The sequence below is a fragment of the Oryctolagus cuniculus genome, chromosome 15 (assembly GCF_051225735.1).
Source record: "Oryctolagus cuniculus isolate XC-2025 breed Fujian yellow rabbit chromosome 15, ASM5122573v1, whole genome shotgun sequence".
Classification (NCBI taxonomy): Eukaryota; Metazoa; Chordata; class Mammalia; order Lagomorpha; family Leporidae; genus Oryctolagus; species Oryctolagus cuniculus.
Genome location: NC_142881.1, coordinates 27421151 through 27438955, shown reverse-complemented (window position 1 = coordinate 27438955; position 17805 = coordinate 27421151). Strand labels below are relative to the sequence as shown.

The 17805-nt window shown below is 56.4% G+C and overlaps 2 protein-coding genes and 2 long non-coding RNA genes across 17 annotated transcripts in view; 3 read left to right on the top strand and 1 right to left on the bottom strand.

The window, feature by feature from the left end:
• Window positions 1-1248, top strand: part of GBF1 (golgi brefeldin A resistant guanine nucleotide exchange factor 1) — a 152576-nt gene extending 151328 nt beyond the window's left edge. For all 13 annotated transcript variants that reach the window (XM_008270406.5, XM_008270405.5, XM_008270403.5 and 10 more), the window contains one exon: window positions 387-1248. In XM_008270406.5, coding sequence (XP_008268628.3) covers window positions 387-664 — 278 coding nt within the window. In that variant the 3' untranslated portion in view covers window positions 665-1248. The remainder of the gene's footprint in view (window positions 1-386) is intronic.
• Window positions 1249-1677: 429 nt separating this feature from the next.
• On the top strand, window positions 1678-2984 carry LOC138845316 (uncharacterized). The gene is made up of 2 exons (XR_011382304.1): window positions 1678-1802; window positions 2741-2984. It is a non-coding gene; the product is annotated as an uncharacterized LOC138845316 (long non-coding RNA).
• LOC127484163 (uncharacterized) lies at window positions 2066-9013 on the bottom strand. Its single transcript, XR_007910932.3, has 2 exons — window positions 8829-9013; window positions 2066-2383 (listed from the first exon to the last, which is right to left on the bottom strand). It is a non-coding gene; the product is annotated as an uncharacterized LOC127484163 (long non-coding RNA).
• On the top strand, window positions 8999-17773 carry NFKB2 (nuclear factor kappa B subunit 2). 2 transcript variants are annotated; one of them, XM_051823537.3, is made up of 23 exons: window positions 8999-9483; window positions 10470-10562; window positions 10790-10871; window positions 10987-11027; window positions 11222-11320; window positions 11406-11557; window positions 11797-11903; window positions 11994-12152; window positions 12994-13098; window positions 13200-13285; window positions 13367-13505; window positions 13666-13794; window positions 13913-14119; window positions 14220-14361; window positions 15478-15592; window positions 15691-15904; window positions 16076-16245; window positions 16354-16456; window positions 16583-16734; window positions 16826-16895; window positions 17072-17244; window positions 17317-17428; window positions 17518-17773. In XM_051823537.3, exons 2-23 carry the CDS (start codon window positions 10542-10544, stop codon window positions 17637-17639), a joined length of 2700 nt encoding a protein of 899 aa, XP_051679497.1. In that variant the 5' UTR covers window positions 8999-9483; window positions 10470-10541; the 3' UTR covers window positions 17640-17773. The 2 variants fall into 2 exon arrangements, with proteins under 2 accessions (XP_051679497.1, XP_051679496.1); XM_051823536.3 differs by lacking the exon at window positions 8999-9483 and having other exon boundaries at window positions 10250-10562.
• Window positions 17774-17805: the final 32 nt, after the last annotated feature.

The following is a 17805-nucleotide window of genomic DNA, read 5'->3' as shown; positions in this document are numbered from 1 at the left end:
AGTAAGGACTGGGAGCCAGGGGAGGGAGGCAACCAGAGAATCCTGTTTGCCGACTGTTCCTATGGAGAACGGCAGGACTGAAGAAGCTATTACGAACTCACTGCTTGAGCCTCTTGGCTCTTGGCTCTGGGAGGAGAGGGCTGGGTCATACTTGGAAGGAACACACAGAGGTTTCCCTCAAAGGATTCTAGTAAAGACTGACCAGAATTAACCTGACAATGGGTGCAGCAAAACAATGGGGGGCTAGATAGAAGGTAGCTAAAACCGAAATGAGTTTCAAGGGGAGCCTCCCACATGGCCTGGGATGGTAATCAGGAGGAACAGAGGTTTGATGCCAGCTGGGGAGTGAGAGTTGTCTGACTGCAGCCACCTTGCTCTCCTTACAGACTTGGAGAAGCCTGACCCACGAGCCACCAGCAGCAGCTCCCCGGGATCACCAGTGGCCTCTAGCCCCAGCAGGCTGAGCCCTACCCCAGATGGGCCAACGCCACTGGCTCAGTCCCCTCTGATCCTACAACCCTTGGCCTCCCCACTGCAGGTTGGCGTGCCACCCATGACTCTGCCTATCATTCTCAACCCTGCACTCATTGAAGCCACCTCTCCGGTGCCCCTCCTGGCCACTCCACGCCCCACAGACCCCATATCCACCTCCGAGGTCAACTAAGGCAGGTCCCTCAGATACCAGGACAGATACTTCCCATCAGGCTATCCCTGCCCCGCCTTCCGGCTGTTCCAGGGGCCACAGTCCCTTCAGGCCCAGTCTAGTCCAAGCTGCTATTGCTGCCACTTGGATTGAGAAAAAGAACTCCTGTAGCCTCTGCTGGGACCCACTTCCGACTGCAGGACCTTCTTCCTCCTCTGCTCTCCAGTCCTCGGCGTCTAACCTGAGAGCACCCTCAAGTGTCACCTGCAGTGTTTATCTCCAGCTGGCAGCTCTTGGGAGGCATCACTGTGCCAACCCTTCAATGCCCGCCCATGTATCCTCCTGCCCATGGTCAGGCATTGAGAGCCAAGCCCAACCACTCTGCACTTTCTTTCCCTCCCCCAGCACCATGCCCATCAGCCCTGGGCCACCTCCTCCAGTGCTTCCTCTTTTATTAATTAGTCGGTCAGTTTAGAGAGTTGATTGGCACCATAGATGGTGAGCTGGTGGAGCTGGTTGGGGGACTGCCTGCAGGAGCATGTACATATAGAAAAACAGGACAACAACGGACTTTTTATGATGTAATAAATGTCTTAGTACCAACATCCTTGGCTTTTCCTCTAGTTTTCTCCTTGAGTTTAAGAGTCAGGGCACTGTGTTGTTGGGATGCCTGGGGCTTGGGCCTTATGCGAACAAAGGCAATGAAGACAAGCTTACCAGTAGCTGGCCCAGCTGGTGCCTGGGTCAGGATTCTTTCACTGCTGCTGCCATACCTGTGCCGTAGCAGTGCACTTTTGTCACCAGAGGTGTTCCAGGGGCTTGGGTAATTGTCCTTTTCCATAACTGCTCCAAGGGAGATATCTGATACAGCTTTGCCTGAGAGCAGAGGGAAGATAAGCAAAAGCTGAGTTGAGTTCTTTAGAAGCCTCCCATCGGAGCTGCCTCTCAGTCCCAGAGCACAAAGACACCCATGGGGCTTAAGAGGGGCCCGGGTCACCTTGCCTGCATCTGTAACCATGTGTTTCTGGGTACAGAGCATTCATTCTGACCCCAAGCTGAAGAGGGACCATTCTTCCCGCGCACAGCCCGCATCCGCCCCAGCACTGCAGTAGGATTGGAGGATCTCGCCCCTTCTTTCCTGTGCATCAGCATAAGCCAGGTGGGAGTGTGCAGCGGAAGGCAGAGCGGGCCTGCAGGCCAAGGCGCCGAGGGTGGAATTCAGAATGCTATGTATTAAGCTTTTCCAATGGAAGCATCTATGCCTTGACCTCTCCCTCCACAACGGAGCCTTCCCCTCCTAGGGGATGGAAGAGAGGGTAACCCTATAGTGCCCCCATCTGGCCTCTGTCATGAAGGGTTCCAGGCATTCATCCTCTGCACTGGGGTCCAGCTGTGTGATTCTGTAGCACTGTGGCACTTCCCATTGCTGGGAGTTTGGGCTCTGACTGTGCCTCCTGCAGGTGTAGTAAAGGGTGCCTCACAATGGGAACAGCCGATGTGGAAAGATACTAAGAGGTGGGGCTGGCGCTGAGGTGTAGTGGGTAAAGCTGCTGCCTGCAGTGCTGGCACCCCATATGGGCGCTGGTTCAAGTCCCGGCTGCTCCATTTCTGATCCAGCTCTCTGCTATGACCTGGAAAAGCAGTAGAAGATGGCCCAACTCCTTGCACCCATGTGGGAGACCCAGAAGAAGCTCCTGGCTCCTGGCTTTGGATCGGTGCAGCTTCAACCACTGTGGCCATCTGGGAAGTGAACAAGTGGATAGAAGAAGAAAAAAAAGAAAAATATTAAGATATGAGGCTTACAGCTCCTAGACTAGTGTCTTCCCTCCCTGTACCCCAAGTCTTGCCCAACCCTGCCCCTAGGAAGATTAGGAGGGGCAGAGAGTTCTGTGAGTGTAGAAAACCCTGGATCCACAGCTACCCAGACACCAGGGCCCTTGACCTCAGCTGTGGTGAGGGCATCTGAGCCCCACTAGCTTTAGAAAGCTTAGAAGTTTTCATGGGGCCAGCGCCATGGCTCACTTGGTTAATCCTCCGCCTGTGGCTCCGGCATCCCATATGGGTGCCAGGTTCTAATCCCGGTTGCTCCTCTTCCAGTCCAGCTCTCTGCTGTGGCCCGGGAAGGCAGTGGAGGATGGCCCAAGTGCTTGGGCCTCTGCACCCGCATGGGAGACCAGGAGGAAGTATCTGGCTCATGGCTTTGGATCGGCGCAGTGCCAGCCGTAGCGGCCATTTGGAGGGTGAACCAACAGAGGGAAGACCTTTCTCTCTGTCTCTCTCTTTGTCTACAACTCTACCTGTCAAATAAAAAATAAAAATAAAAATAAAAAGTTTTCATGTGTTTCCCTCTCTGGGAAACTTGACCACTGCAACAAAGTCTGAAGGCCATCCTGTGAACAAGGACTGTGACAACTCAGTATCCCTCAACTAACCTCAAAAATTAGGGAGGAAGCTGGAGCAATTGCAAACTGATCCTTGCCTGCTGGGTAGCAAAGAAAAACCTTTGCTGGAAATCTCAGCTGATTGACACATGATAGAGCAGAGTTCTTTCCCTTTGCTTCATTGAACTTCGGAAAGCAAATGGGTCACCAGCAGCTCTACTGGAGCCACCCACAAAAATTCACCCAGATTTCTTGCTTTTCTGCATCTGCTCAAACTAGCATGGTCTGATCCTGAAATACGGCCTCAGTATGTGCTGCCAGAGTTTCTGTCACTGCACAAAGCATTCAACTCATTAAGTTGGCCCAAGTGATCTTCCTCTAATGGATTATCCAAGACATCTACCCAATGAAAATCCATGGTGGCTGTGTATACATAAAGGAAAAATGTAAAAAAAAAAAAAAAATCTTCAAAAGAAAAAAAAAGCAGCCCTTGCACGACTTTTTGAAGTGTTGTCTCCTAGAAGGCAAAGGAAGCTACAAGAGGAACTCGTATCAGAGCTTCATTCTGACCAGCAAGAACAAATGGTGTGATGGTACGGGAGCAACACAGTGTTGGGGAATGTATTAGCACAGTCCAGAGGGAAACGCTGGTCTTAGTGATGTCTCCCCCTGAACTTTAGTAGGACAGCAACAGGCTTCAAAAGTCCAGAAGGAAGCTGAGTGAATACTGAGAACTGACATTGTTAGAGCAGCTGTATGTGACACCGTTAAGTGCTTTGTTCAGACACCAGATGTGGCAACAGGTTGAAAAGGTCAAGTCACGGGGAGTTGGGAATCAAACCCAGTTCGGGCTCACTCTGAGCTTCGTGTGCTTTCCTGTGTCACATCTTGCATTCAAAAGTACTGGTGGTGGTGTAGAAACCCTCCGAAGTTAGACACAGTTTTCTGTAGCTGCTCGTAAGAAAGAAAAGGTTAGGCATGAGAAGCAAGAGGCTATTCCCTAGTGAGCTCAGAGTTTAGTAGGAGTCTATGAAAACGAAAGAGATGGCATACAGCCAGGAGCAAGGATGGATTGCTGAGTACATGATATGAGAAAGGATGAATTACAGATGGAGAAGAAACAGCACTGATGTGCCCCCACCACCACCACCACCGCAGTTCCAGGAACGACAGCAGTGGTGTCAGGAGCACAGATACCTTTGTTCAGGGCTCCACAGGAGACAGGGGCTGTGAGAAAGCAGAAGTCCACACGGCTCCTGGGCTTCAGGGCATAAGGAGCTTTAGTTGCCAAGAAATATCCTCCACTCTGTTCTGCAACACAGATTTTTCCTGCCTCTCCGCAACTTCACTGGCCATGATTTTTCAGCTTGCTTTGTTGACCTCTCTTTTCCATAGTCTCTGAACATTAGAAAGCCCCAGTGCTCAGTCCCTGGGTCCTCAAATCCCGCCCCCTTTTTTTTAATATTTATTTATGGTGTTGTGGAATAGTTAGTAAAGCTACTACCTGCGATACCAGCAACCCTTATGGGCACCAGTTCAAGTCCTAGCTGCTTTACTTGCGATCCAGCTCTCTGCTATGGCCTGGGAAAAGCAATGGAAGATGGCCCAAGTGCTTGGGCCTCTGCATCCATGTGGAAGACCCAGAAGAAGCTTCTGGCTCCACCCTGGCCATTGTGACCATTTGGGGAGTGAACCAGCAGATGGAAGATTTCTCTCTTTCTTTCTCTGTAACTCTGAGTTTCAAATAAGTAAATAAATCTTTAAAAATATGTATGTGTTTATTTATTTGAAAGGTAGAGTTACAGAGAGAGAGAGAAACAGATCTTCCATCTGAGGTTCACTCCCCAATTGGCTGCAATGGCCTAGGCTGAGCCAGGCCAAAGACAGGGGCCCAGAAATCCATCTAGGAATCCCACGTGGGTGGAGGTGCCCAGTACTTGGGTCATCTGCTGCTTTCCCAGGCGCGTTAGCAGGGAGTGGGATTGGAAGTGGAGCAGCTGGAACTTGAACTAACTCTCATTTGGGATGATGGCATTGCAGGTGACAGCTTAACCTGCTGCACCACAATGCCAGCCCCTCAAATCCTTTCTCTACACTTGCTCACTGGGTGAAGTTGTCCACTGTCAAGGCTTTAAATACCATCCATTACACTGGCTTTACCTGTAAGTCCCGACTTTACTCACTCCATTCTTCCAGGTTCTTATGCAATAATGTTCTCTGTTTTCTCACAGACTACATCCCATCCTCAACAAGTCTTGTCACTTCTATTTTTAAATCTATCCAGAAAGTGACTGCTTCTCACCATCATCACCCATGACCATTCAAGTCTAAGCCACCATCTACAGGACTGCCAGTGTCCCTCCGTTCTCTCTCCCTCTATTCTTAGCTCCATAGCCAATCTTTTTACAACACACCATATCCTTTGCACTGCACAGCCCAAAACCCTCCAGGGGCTCTCCATCTCATCCAGAACAAAACCCAAAGTTCTTGCTTTATTCCACCTCCCTAACTGCTGTGCCGCAGACATCATACACAGCCACGTCAGACCCTTGCACTACTGTGCCCACATCTGGAACGCTCTGCCTCCAGTCTTCCACATGACTTACCCCTCACTTTTTTCAAGTCACTGTTCAAATTTTCTCTTGTTAGAGAGGCCTTCCCTGACTGCTATCTAGGAGCTCCTTAGAGCTCCTCTGTCCCCTTACCTGCTTAATACTTCTCCATTGCACTTGTCACCAACTGACATCTATTTGATTCTTGTCTGCGAGCAGGGACTTTGTTTTCCAGAGTAGACTCAATACTTATGAACGAAGCAAAGGTATTGCTATATCTGCTCTGGGCCAGCCAGCGTGCTCCAGCTGGGTGCGGAGACAGAGATGATCATTAGGTTGAAAATTAGTGGAACAGACAATAAAGAGCTTTCTTAAGCCCAGGTAAGTGAGGCTGCAGCAACCTACAATTGATTATTTTGCATTAGGTAAAATCCCCAGGCTAATATGCATTGGGAATTGTTGACAGATGGGTACCTGGGGGTTCATTCAACTACTCACTTCCCCCCCCCCCAAAAAAAATATTTTGAAAAGCAGAATGACAAAGAAAGAGATCTTCCATGTGCTGGTTCACTCCCAAAATGCCTACAACATGCAGGGTTGGGCCAAGCCAAAGCCTAGACCCAGAAACTGCTTCCAGGTCTCTCACACGAATGGTAGTGGCCCAAGTACTTGAGCCACTGTCTGCAGCTTCTAAGGTGCACTAGCAGGGAGCTGGATGGAAGTGAGGTAGCCAGGACTACAGCCAGTGCTCCAATGTGGGATGCCACAGATGGTGGCTTAACCTGCTGCACTACAGTTCTATCCCTGAGTTTCTTTAATCTTCAGATAAATTACAGTTCGGCATTTTAAAACTAAAGCCCCATCTGTAGGAGTGCTTTTAACGCTGTAGAGACTGAAAGAATCATGGAACTTTCACCCATGATTTATGAGACTTTGAAAGACAGTCGTGATCCGTGGCAGCCGGCACAGGCTCCCAGTTTCCCTACATTGGCACATACCAAATAAGTAAGCATCTTGCATTCTAACTTCAAGTTTAAAAAGCTGTACGGTGAGCATTTGGCCTAGTGGTTAAGATACCAGTTGCAGGGGCCGGCGCTGTGGCTCAACAGGCTAACGCCCTGCCCTGAAGTGCTGGCATCCCATATGGGCGCCGGTTCGAGACCCGGCTGCTCCACTTGCGATCCAGCTCTCTGCTATGGCCTGAGAAAGCAGTAGAAAAAGTCTTTGGGCCCCTGCACCTGCATGGGAGAACCGGAAGAAGCTCCTGGCTCCTGGCTTCGGATCAGCGCAGCTCCAGCCATTGCAGCCAACTGGGGAGTGAACCAGCAGATAGAAGACCTCTCTCTGCCTCTCCTCTCTGTGTACTCCGACTTTCAAATAAATAAATAAATCTTTTTTTTTTTTTTTTTTTTTTGACAGGCAGAGTGGACAGTGAGAGAGAGAGACAGAGAGAAAGGTCTTCCTTTTGCCGTTGGTTCACCCTCCAATGGCCGCCGCGGCCGGCGCGCTGCAGCCGGCGCACCGCGCTGATCCGATGGCAGGAGCCAGGTGCTTCTCCTGGTCTCCCATGGGGTGCAGGGCCCAAGCACTTGGGCCATCCTCCACTGCACTCCCTGGCCACAGCAGAGAGCTGGCCTGGAAGAGGGGCAACCGGGACAGAATCCGGCACCCCGACCGGGACTAGAACCCGGTGTGCCGGCGCCGCAAGGCGGAGGATTAGCCTAGTGAGCCGCGGCGCCGGCCTAATAAATAAATCTTTTTTTGAAAAAAAAGATACCAGTTCCGGCCAGCTCACTAGGCTAATCCTCCGCCTAGCGGCGCCGGCACACCGGGTTCTAATCCTGGTCGGGGCGCCGGATTCTGTCCCGGTTGCCCCTCTTCCAAGCCAGCTCTCTGCTGTGGCCAGGGAGTGCAGTGGAGGATGGCCCAAGTGCTTGGGCCCTGCACCCCATGGGAGACCAGGAGAATCACCGTCCACAGCGCGCCGGCCGCGGCGGCCATTGGAGGATGAACCAATGGCAAAAGCAAGACCTTTCTCTCTGTCTCGCTGTCTCTCTCTCTCACTGTCCACTCTGCCTGTAAAAATAAATAACAAATAAATAAATAAATAAATAAAGTGTACGGTTCTGAATTAAAAAAAAAAAGATACCAGTTCCAACCTCTGCACCCCAGAACAGAGGGCCTGGCTTTGATAACCAGCTCTACTCCTGACGGCAGCTCCCTGGGAGGCAGCAGTGATGGCCAAGTAGCTGGAGCCTTGCCAGCCATATGGAAGACATGGGCAGTCCAGCCCCTACTGGACCACTGCAGGCGTTTAGAGAGTGAACTAGAGATGAGAGCTTTCTCTCTCTCAAACTTAAAAAGTTTAAATTAAATTAAATTGAATTATTAAATTGATTAGATTGTTTTTGGGAAATCTGACCAGGGGAATACAGTAAACAATATTGCTGAACTCAGTAAATTTTCTAGCATGATCTTATTGCATTTTCTTTAAATGCCCACAGGAAGATAGAAAAGGCTGCTTAATTTCATATAAATTTAGGGGGAAAAGCTTTGTCCTGGGGCTGACACACTTGCTTTGAAATCTTGTTTCTGTCTCTTCCTAGCTGTGCCTGGTTTTGTTATGATTCTTCCGCTTACTTTTTTTTTTTTTTTTTTTGACAGGCAGAGTGGACAGTGAGAGAGAGAGAGACAGAGAGAAAGGTCTTCCTTTGCCATTGGTTCACCCTCCAATGGCTGTGGCTGGCGCACCGCGCTGATTTGATGGCAGGAGCCAGGTACTTATCCTGGTCTCCCATGGGGTGCAGGGCCCAAGCACTTGGGCCATCCTCCACTGCACTCCCTGGCCACAGCAGAGAGCTGGCCTGGAAGAGGGGCAACCGGGACAGAATCCGGCGCCCCGACCGGGACTAGAACCCGGTGTGCCGGCGCCGCAAGGCGGAGGATTAGCCTCGTGAGCCGCGGCCCCGCTTACTTTCTCCTTCCGTTAGAGGTGATGTCCACCTGCTAGGGTTACTGGGAGAGGACAAGAACTCTGCTCAAGTTCCCCGACACAAGATCTGGCGCATTGCGTGAGCAGGCGACTGAGAGGAGGCAGAGTGCTGGGTGCGTTCCTGCCGCTAGAAGTGTTCCAGGGGAAGGTGGGAAGCACTTGAGCCGATGATTCCCGACATCAGAGAAAGCTTGAACTATTCAGACCTACGACATTTTTTCAATTCTGATATTCCAGACCTCCAAACACTTTTTCCTTACCCCTCGCAGAGCTCCCGAATTCAGGCCGGCCTGTATTTGCCGATTACAGAGAGCGGGAGGGGAGCTGGTCCCCGGAACGCGCACGGAGTTTCCTTGCAGTTCCAGGGGGGCCGCCAGATGGCGCCCAGGGACCAACCGCAGATCAACTTCCTTCCTCTTCCCCGGACTCTTCCCGGCAGTGGCTCCCAGCCGGGCGCCGGGGGCTGGAGAGCCGGAGCCGGCGGCTTCCCCTCGGAGTTCCCCAGCTTCAGAGGTAGCCAAGCGTTAGGCACAGCCACGGCCGACAAGCAGCGGGCCTGTCAGTGAAGAGGCTGGAGTCGGGGGCCTGGGCACGGAGGGTCCCACCTCGGGCCGGCCCCGAGACCACAGCTCGCGCCAGGCTGACGGTCATCCCCACTTCCCGCCCCGCGCGAACTTTTCCCCCTAACGGAGGCACCTGAATCGCTCCCGGTTGGCTGTGCCAGTCCCAGACTGAAACTTTCAGCCAATGACAAAGGGCCCGGGGCGTGACGCACGGAAACGTCACGGGAATTCCCCCCTCCGGGGGGCCGAAAAGGGGCTTTCCCGGCTGGGGCCCCGGTGGCTGGAGAGGCGTCGCGACCCGTCTGAGGCGGGTTGGACCTGGACAGAACCCGGAACCAGAGCCGCCGACACGGTGAGTGGCCGGGACACGGAGAGCGGCGGGAGGAGGCCCGGGGCTGGAGCGCGCACAGCAGCGGGTACACGTCCACATCCCCGCCGTGCACCTGCACCGACGCCGGCGTGCGAACACCGGCACGCTCGCCTGTGCGCCGGTGCCTCCCCGCGGTTCCCACGCTGAAGCCCGCGACGCACCCGCACACAGACACGCTCCCGTGCACACGCACCGCGGCACTAGGGAGAGGACCGAGGCGGGGGCGTGCGGGGCGGGAACCTACGGCAGTGGAGATGTTGAGACGCCCACCCCACGGAGACCGCTTTCCTTTCCTCGCCCCGCGGGCCCAGAATCGCGTTCTCGGGGAAGAACCCCGGGGCCAGCCGCTGGGAAGAGCTCCCCCACGCCACCCCGCCTACAGAGCATTCAGAGGAGGCCTCCGGCAGCAGGAATGTCCCCCCAAAAGCCCCCGGGGTGAATCAGCCGTGGCCTCCCTCCCGGCAGAAAATCCCAAGGTTGCTCCAGGCCGGGGGAGGGGAGGCGGGCGAGGGGCGGCCCCGGCCCCGGACGGCGAGGCTGCCCCAGCGGCGAAAGACCCTCCGGCGCCAACTCGGCCCGGGAGCTAGGAGCGGGGCGGAGGCCCACCGGGCCCTCCCCGACTCCCCGCCTCCCCGCGCCCCTCTGCCCGCCGAGCGGCGGCGAGCGCGGCTGGACCGGGCCTCCCGCCCCACCCGCCGCGGGGGCGGGGCCAGAGCGTCATTTCCAGGCCCTCCCCCTCCGGCCCCGCCCCCCTGGTATTTTCGGGACTTTCCTGAGCAGCTCTAACTTTCTGCCCCTTCCCCGGCCCAGCCCAGCGCCGGATCTCGCCCTCCGCCGGATCTCGCCCGCCACACCCGGACGGGCGGCTGGAGGAGCTCGGACCCCCGCTCGAGTCTGGGCTCCCCCCTCTCCTGCCCACCCCGTCCTGATCTGTCCCCCTTCCCTTCGCCACTCCCCCCCCACCTTAGGCGGGCGCCTGAAACTCTGGGAAGCAGAACCCGGCCGGAGCCACCACGCTGAGCCGGGCCTAGCCCAGAGACATGGAGAGTTGCTACGACCCAGTGAGTCACGCCGCGGGGCCCTACAGCCGCCCTCCCTCCACCTGTGCGCCCTCAGATGATCGCAACCTGCCTATCAGCCTGTCCATCTGTCAGTCTGCTAACTCTGCTTCCCAAAGGGCTCTCTCTTGGACCTGGGGAGGGGGGAGGGGGGAGGGCTCCGGAGGTGGCTCCGAATCGGCTGCCCCACCCCCACCCCCTGCCCGCCCCCGCTTCTGTCTCCAAACCAGGGCCTGGATGGCATCATCGAATACGAAGGGTTCAAATTTGACCCCTCCATTGTGGAACCCAAGGAGCCAGCCCCGGAGACAGGTCAGTAAGCCCACTAACCCCACCTGGCCTTACAGGGAGGGAGGAGGGATCGCATGTGTCCTGCCTGGGGGATGGGCCAGGAGAGCCTGGCTCAGCAAGGCCCCTCTGTCCCCAGATGACGGCCCCTACCTGGTGATTGTGGAACAGCCTAAGCAGGTGAGTGAGCACAAGGGGTGGGGGAGGGTGGCGGGTAGAGGAGTCTGTCCAACAAGGCTGCTATGGGGTGGGTGGTTGGCCTGGCTGTGGTTCCCAGTGGACACCACCAGTCACCGTGGTCACTGTGGGCCAGGGGTGTGGCTGGCTGGGGTGGTCTCTCCTGATCACAATGTTGCTGTGCTACGGACTTTCAGCGAGGATTCAGATTTCGATATGGCTGTGAAGGCCCCTCCCACGGAGGACTGCCCGGTGCCTCCAGTGAGAAGGGCCGGAAGACCTACCCCACTGTCAAGGTGAGCCAGGATAATTCGGGAGGGTGGGCTAGGAGACAGCACGTCCAGGGGCATTAACGACGGCCCGTGCCCCTGCCCCTCCCAGATCTGTAACTATGAGGGACCAGCCAAGATTGAAGTGGACCTGGTGACACACAGCGACCCGCCTCGTGCTCACGCCCACAGCCTGGTGGGCAAGCAGTGCTCGGATCTGGGGATCTGCGCCGTGTCCGTGGGGCCCAAGGACATGACTGCCCAGTAGGTGCCCCCGCCTGAGGCCCCCCATGGGATGCTCCCATTGTCTACCATCCTGCACCCCAGCCCGCCCCTGTGAGCTTAGCACCTGACCAAGGGGGGAGAGGTAGGGCCCAGAACCCAAGGACCCAAGTGAAAACCGGAACAGCTGCCTTGAGGCAGGGCTGTGTGGAGCCTGGTCGGGGAAGGCACTCAGGAAGAAAGGGCCACACGCCAACGACCCGACTTGCCCTCTTCCCCAGGTTTAACAACCTGGGTGTCCTACACGTGACCAAGAAGAACATGATGGAGATTATGATACAAAAGCTTCAGAGGCAGCGGCTCCTGTCCAGGCCCCAGGGCCTTACGGGTATGCGGGCAGGGAAGTCGTGGGAGGTGCTCACGCAGGGCGCTGGGCAGCAGGAGGAGCCCCGGGGTCACTCGTGTGCCCGCTGCCCAGAGGCTGAGAGGCGAGAGCTGGAGCAGGAGGCCAAGGAGCTGAAGAAGGTGATGGACCTGAGCATCGTCCGGCTGCGCTTCTCAGCCTTCCTGCGGGCCAGCGACGGCTCCTTCTCGCTGCCCCTGAAACCCGTTATCTCCCAGCCCATCCACGACAGCAGTGAGTATGCAGGCCTGGGTGTCAGAGGGGACGCAAGGGGCACCGGGAGCCGTGGGATCAGGCAGACCTGGGGTTGAACCTGGGCCTGCCACACGCACGCTGAGTGACTTTTAGCAGGTCACTTCCCCCCTCTGATTACGGCTCTGTCTTTGGTAAGTGAGAATATTAGTAATTCCTGTACCTCCCAGGGTTGTTGAGGTAACAAATATGAATGTACTTCAAAAAGGTCATGGAAATGGAATTAAATGAGAAGATTTTGCTGCAAAAAAAAACTTGAAATCCATGCATGATTTTTTCATAATACACATTTTCCATGAGCTTTTTTTAAAAGGATTTATTTATTATTTTACTTATTTGAATGACATAGTTACAGAGAGAGGTAGAGACAGAGAGAGAGGTCTCCCATGCGCTGGTTCACTCCCTAGATGGCCGCAATGGCCGAAACTGCGCCGATCCAAAGCCAGGAGCCAGGAGCTTCTTCCGGGTCTCCCATGCAGGTGCAGGGGCCCAAGGACTTGGGCCATCTTCTACTGCTTTCCCAGGCCATAGCAGAGAACTTGATCAGAACAGGAGCATCTGGGACTAGAACCAGCGCCAATATGGGATGCCGATACTTCAAGCCAGGGCTTTAACCCACTGCGCCACAGTGCCAGCCCCTCCATGAGCTTTTTGAAAACCTCCCTTATTTATGTGGATTTCAAAATATGTGCACCAAAATAAACTTAGTTTTTAATTCCATTTTTCCTCGAACTTTTTGGAATGCCCTCATATAGAGTAGCTGGCTCCCTAAAGTGTAAAGTATTATGCTGGCCTCTCAACGACGCATATCCCGCCCTCCTAGAGTCTCCTGGGGCTTCAAACTTGAAGATTTCTCGAATGGACAAGACAGCAGGCTCTGTGCGGGGTGGAGACGAAGTGTATCTGCTTTGTGACAAGGTGCAGAAAGGTGAGCCGGGGCCCAGGCTGGGAGCCAGGGACAACGGGTCTAAGACGGGGGCCCTGGAGGCCCCCGCAGGAGCTGTTGGCAAGCTCCAGTGTTCCCCACAGATGACATTGAGGTTCGGTTTTATGAGGATGATGAGAATGGATGGCAGGCCTTCGGGGACTTCTCTCCCACAGATGTTCACAAACAGGTACCCGGGGCGAGAGCCCGGGCGGGGGGCTGGATTGGGCAGCGGCCACACTGACACTCTCTGCCCCCCCCCCTCGCCCAGTACGCCATTGTGTTCAGGACACCCCCCTATCACAAGATGAAGATCGAACGGCCGGTGACCGTGTTCCTGCAGCTGAAGCGCAAGCGAGGAGGAGATGTCTCCGACTCCAAGCAGTTCACCTACTACCCGCTGGTGGAAGGTGGGGCTGGAGTGTCCCAGGGACCAGATCAGGGGACCCATGAGCCCAGGCAGGGGAGGAGGGCCCCCAGGACGTGGTCGAGAGGAGCCCGAGGAGGAAGGGCCCGGAGGCAGGACCCCAGGAGCAGGGGTTTTAACACCCCACTCCTCTCTGCCCCCAGACAAAGAGGAGGTGCAGCGCAAGCGGAGAAAGGCCTTGCCCACCTTCTCCCAGCCCTTCGGTGGCGGCTCCCACATGGGCGGAGGCTCAGGGGGCTCCGCTGGGGGCTATGGAGGAGCAGGAGGAGGAGGTGAGTGAGTGCTGGCGGCTGGAAGGGGGCTGGAGGAGGGAGGGGTGCGGGGAAGTTGCGGGGGAAGAAATCTGGGCGAATCCTGGCCGGTTCCCCACAGTCCTCCCTGTACCCACAGGGAGCAGCCTCGGCTTTTTCCCCTCCTCCTTGGCCTACAGCCCCTACCAGTCGGGCGCAGCCCCAATGGGCTGCTACCCAGGAGGCGGGGGCGGGGCGCAGATGGCCGCCTCGGCGCCTGGCGTGGATGCCGGGGAGCAAGCCACGGAAGCGGGGGAGCAAGCCGCGCAGCCCAGTGAAGCACAGGCCCCCGAGATGCTGCAGCGAGGTATAGCCTCAGAATCCGGGCGGCTGGGACGCGGGTGCTGAGAAACTAGCCTGTACCCACGCGCCTGCCGCCCCCTCTCACACCCCCCCCCCCCTCCCAGCGCGGGAGTACAACGCACGCCTGTTCGGCCTGGCGCAGCGCAGCGCTCGAGCCTTGCTGGACTACGGCATCACGGCGGACGCACGCTCGCTGCTGGCGGGACAGCGCCACCTGCTGACGGCGCAGGACGAGAATGGAGACACGTAGGCGGGGAGAGTGGCTGAAGCTGTGATCTCAAGTCTTGGGGTTGGGACAAGAAAGGGACCTATAAAAAGCCGGACTCAGGAGATGGAAGGGCCGGTCTCAAGTCCAGATCTACCATTTATTATTTCTATTCAAGTTGCTAAGGCTCTCCAAATCGTTTGGTGAAGGGGACACAGTGTACCTCCAAAGGCACTGAGAGAGTGTGTGTGTGTGTTCTCCCCCCTGAAAAAAAGCTTCCTGCTAATGCACACTCTGGGAGGCAGCCGGTGATGGCTTGAGTGACTGGGTGCCTGCCACTCACATGGGAGATCTGGACTGAGTTCCTAGTTCCTGGTTCCAGCCCAGCCAAGGACCCTTAACAAGGAACAAACCAGAAGATAGGAGCTCACTCTCTCGCTGTGCCTCTCAGTTAATTTTAAACTTATTTGAAGGGCAAAGTACAGGTCTTTGTTCACTCTCTAAATGGCTGCAACAGCCAGGGCTGGCTAACAGCCAGGAACTCCCAAGTTTTCCATGAGGGTTGCAGGGACCCAAGTACTTGAGCTGTCATCTGCTGACTCCCAGGTGCATGTGCAGGAAGCTGGAACGGAAGCAGAGTAGCTAGGACTCGAACCGGCACTCCCGCATGGGATGTGGCCAGGTGCCCCACGCAGCAGCCTAACCTGCCGCTCTGTAACTCCTGCTCCTAATTAACTTTAAAAGGTTCAAGGGGAGAGGAGGGCAGGTTTTTGGTGCAGCGGTTAGGCTGCCCACATCCTGTATCAGAGTCCTTGGATTTAAGTCCCAGCACTGCTTCTGCTCCAGCTTCCTGCTAAGGTACTCCCTGGTCCCTGCCTCCCAGTCAGAGACCCTAATTAGGTTACTGGCTCCTGGTTTTGGCCTGGCCCAACCTTGGCTTTTTTGGGCATTTTTGGGGAATGAACCAGTAAATGGATAAGCTCTCTCTGCATTTCAAATAATCTTAAGATAAGCTTATTAAAAAATAAAACGTGCCCTTTGAGACATTCTGGGTTCAGCAAGCCCCAGGGAGGGAGACTGGAGGCAGTGAGGGTGGAGGGTGGAGGGTGCTCTAAGTGGCTGGGCTCGCTAGTCTAGTCTTACTCCTCAACCCCTAGGCCGCTACACCTGGCTATCATCCATGGGCAGACCAGTGTCATTGAACAAATCTCACATGTCATCTACCATGCCCAACACCTTGGTGTCGTCAACCTCACCAACCACCTACACCAGGTGAGGGACACCTACTGGTGAGGGGGCAGGGATAGGGGTTAGAAAGCTAAAGGGTCTACACCGAGGACAGGCCTAGCTCACCCTGCCTTTGTCCCCAGACACCCCTGCACCTGGCGGTGATCACTGGGCAGACCAGGGTGGTGAGCTTCCTGCTGCAGGTGGGTGCAGACCCAGCACTCCTGGACCGGCACGGAGACTCGGCTGTGCACCTGGCACTGCGGGCAGGTGCTGGGGCCCCTGAGCTGCTCCGTGCGCTGCTCTGCAGCGGAGCTCCTGCTGTGTCCCAACTGTTACACATGCCTGACTTCGAGGGTGAGTTCTCTACCCCACGACTGGGGGCAGGGGCAGGGGCAGGGCCTGTGATCAGGACGGGTATCTGGGAGGTGCACAGAGTGGACAGGAGTTACGGAGACCAACTGGGCGGGACTGGTCTAGGAGCCATCCTGCAGTCGCAGCTACTGGCTGAGTATCTTGTATCCCTAGGACTGTACCCAGTACACCTGGCGGTCCATGCCCGAAGCCCCAAGTGCCTGGATCTGCTGGTGGACAGTGGGGCTGAAGTGGAGGCAGCAGAGCGGCAGGGGGGCCGAACAGCCTTGCACCTGGCCACCGAGCTGGAAGAGTTGGGGTTGGTCACCCACCTGGTCACCAAGGTGGGACTGAGGGTTGTGAAGGAGTAGGACCAAGGAAGGTGAAAGGTGTGTGGGAGGAGGCAGCCAATGAGACTGTACTGTGGTCAGCTGCTCCCTTGCACCCCACAGCTCCATGCCAACGTGAATGCCCGCACCTTCGCGGGAAACACGCCTCTACACCTCGCAGCTGGACTGGGGTCCCCAACCCTCACCCGCCTTCTCCTAAAGGCTGGTCAGTTTTGCCCTTCCGGACATAGGAATAGGACGGGGGAGGAAAAGGGGTGTCCCCCAGCTCCCCCACTTCCCATTCCTCTAGGTGGGCCCCACAACCCCCTTAATCACTGCCTCCCCTCACCAGGTGCTGACATCCATGCGGAGAACGAGGAGCCCCTGTGCCCACTGCCCTCGCCGCCCACCTCCGGGAGTGACTCTGACTCCGAGGGGCCCGAGAGGGACACACGAAGCAGCTTCCGGGGCCACACACCTCTTGACCTCACTCGCAGCACTAAGGTGAGACCAGCCTGGGACTAGAATGAGCAGGGAGCAGTCTCTTGGGCTTGGGGGGCAGGGGGTGGGAAGTAGTCTGCGCTGTGCCCCCCAGGTGAAGACCTTGCTGCTTAATGCTGCTCAGAGCGCCGTGGAGCCGCCCCTGACCCCGCCCAGCCCTGCAGGTGAGGTCTCATCAGCTGCTCCCAGACCCCCCCTCTGCAGGTCCCCTTCCTCCATTCTTAGCTCCCAGTGGCCCCGTCTGCCTTGGCTGTCAGGTCACTGACAGAAAGGCATGGTCCATGTGTCTGTCTCTGCCCATCTCTGGAGCATCTGACATGTCTGTGTGGGTCCCCCTAAGGGCCAGGGCTGTCCCTCGGGGATACGGCTCTACAGAACCTGGAGCAGCTGCTGGACAGGCCCGAAGCCCAGGGCAGCTGGGCGGAGCTGGCGGAGCGGCTGGGGCTGCGCAGCCTGGTGGACACGTACAGGAAGACTGCCTCCCCCAGCGGCAGCCTCCTGCGCAGTTACAAGGTGGGTCACGGACCTGCACCCTGCCCCAGCCCCAGGGCCCCAACCCCACCTCACGCCTCTTCTTGTCCACAGCTGGCTGGTGGGGACTTGGCGGGTCTGCTGGAGGCCCTGTCTGACATGGGCCTGGAGGAAGGAGTGAGGCTGCTAAGGGGTCCCGAGACCCGGGACAAACTGCCCAGCACAGGTAAAGGAGGCCCACCTGGCAGGTGGACTTGGGCCTAGAGGGTGGGAGGTCTGAGGTCCTGACTCCTGTTTTCCTTTCGCCCCTGGCAGAGGTGAAGGAAGACAGTGCATACGGGAGCCAGTCTGTGGAACAGGAGGCCGAGAAGCTGGGCCTGCCCCCTGAGCCACCGGGAGGTCTCTGCCATGGGCACCCCCAGCCTCAGGTGCACTGAGCTGCCACCCTCCCACCAGACCCCGGCCCCTCTGTACAGCACCCCACCTGTGCCAAATCTTATTTAACACTCCGTGCCTACCCCTCAGGGCAAATAAAGGATTCTGGGAAGGGGAGGGTCCCCTTCCCAGCTCATGGCCGTGTCCAATGTGCCTCAGAACCCTGGA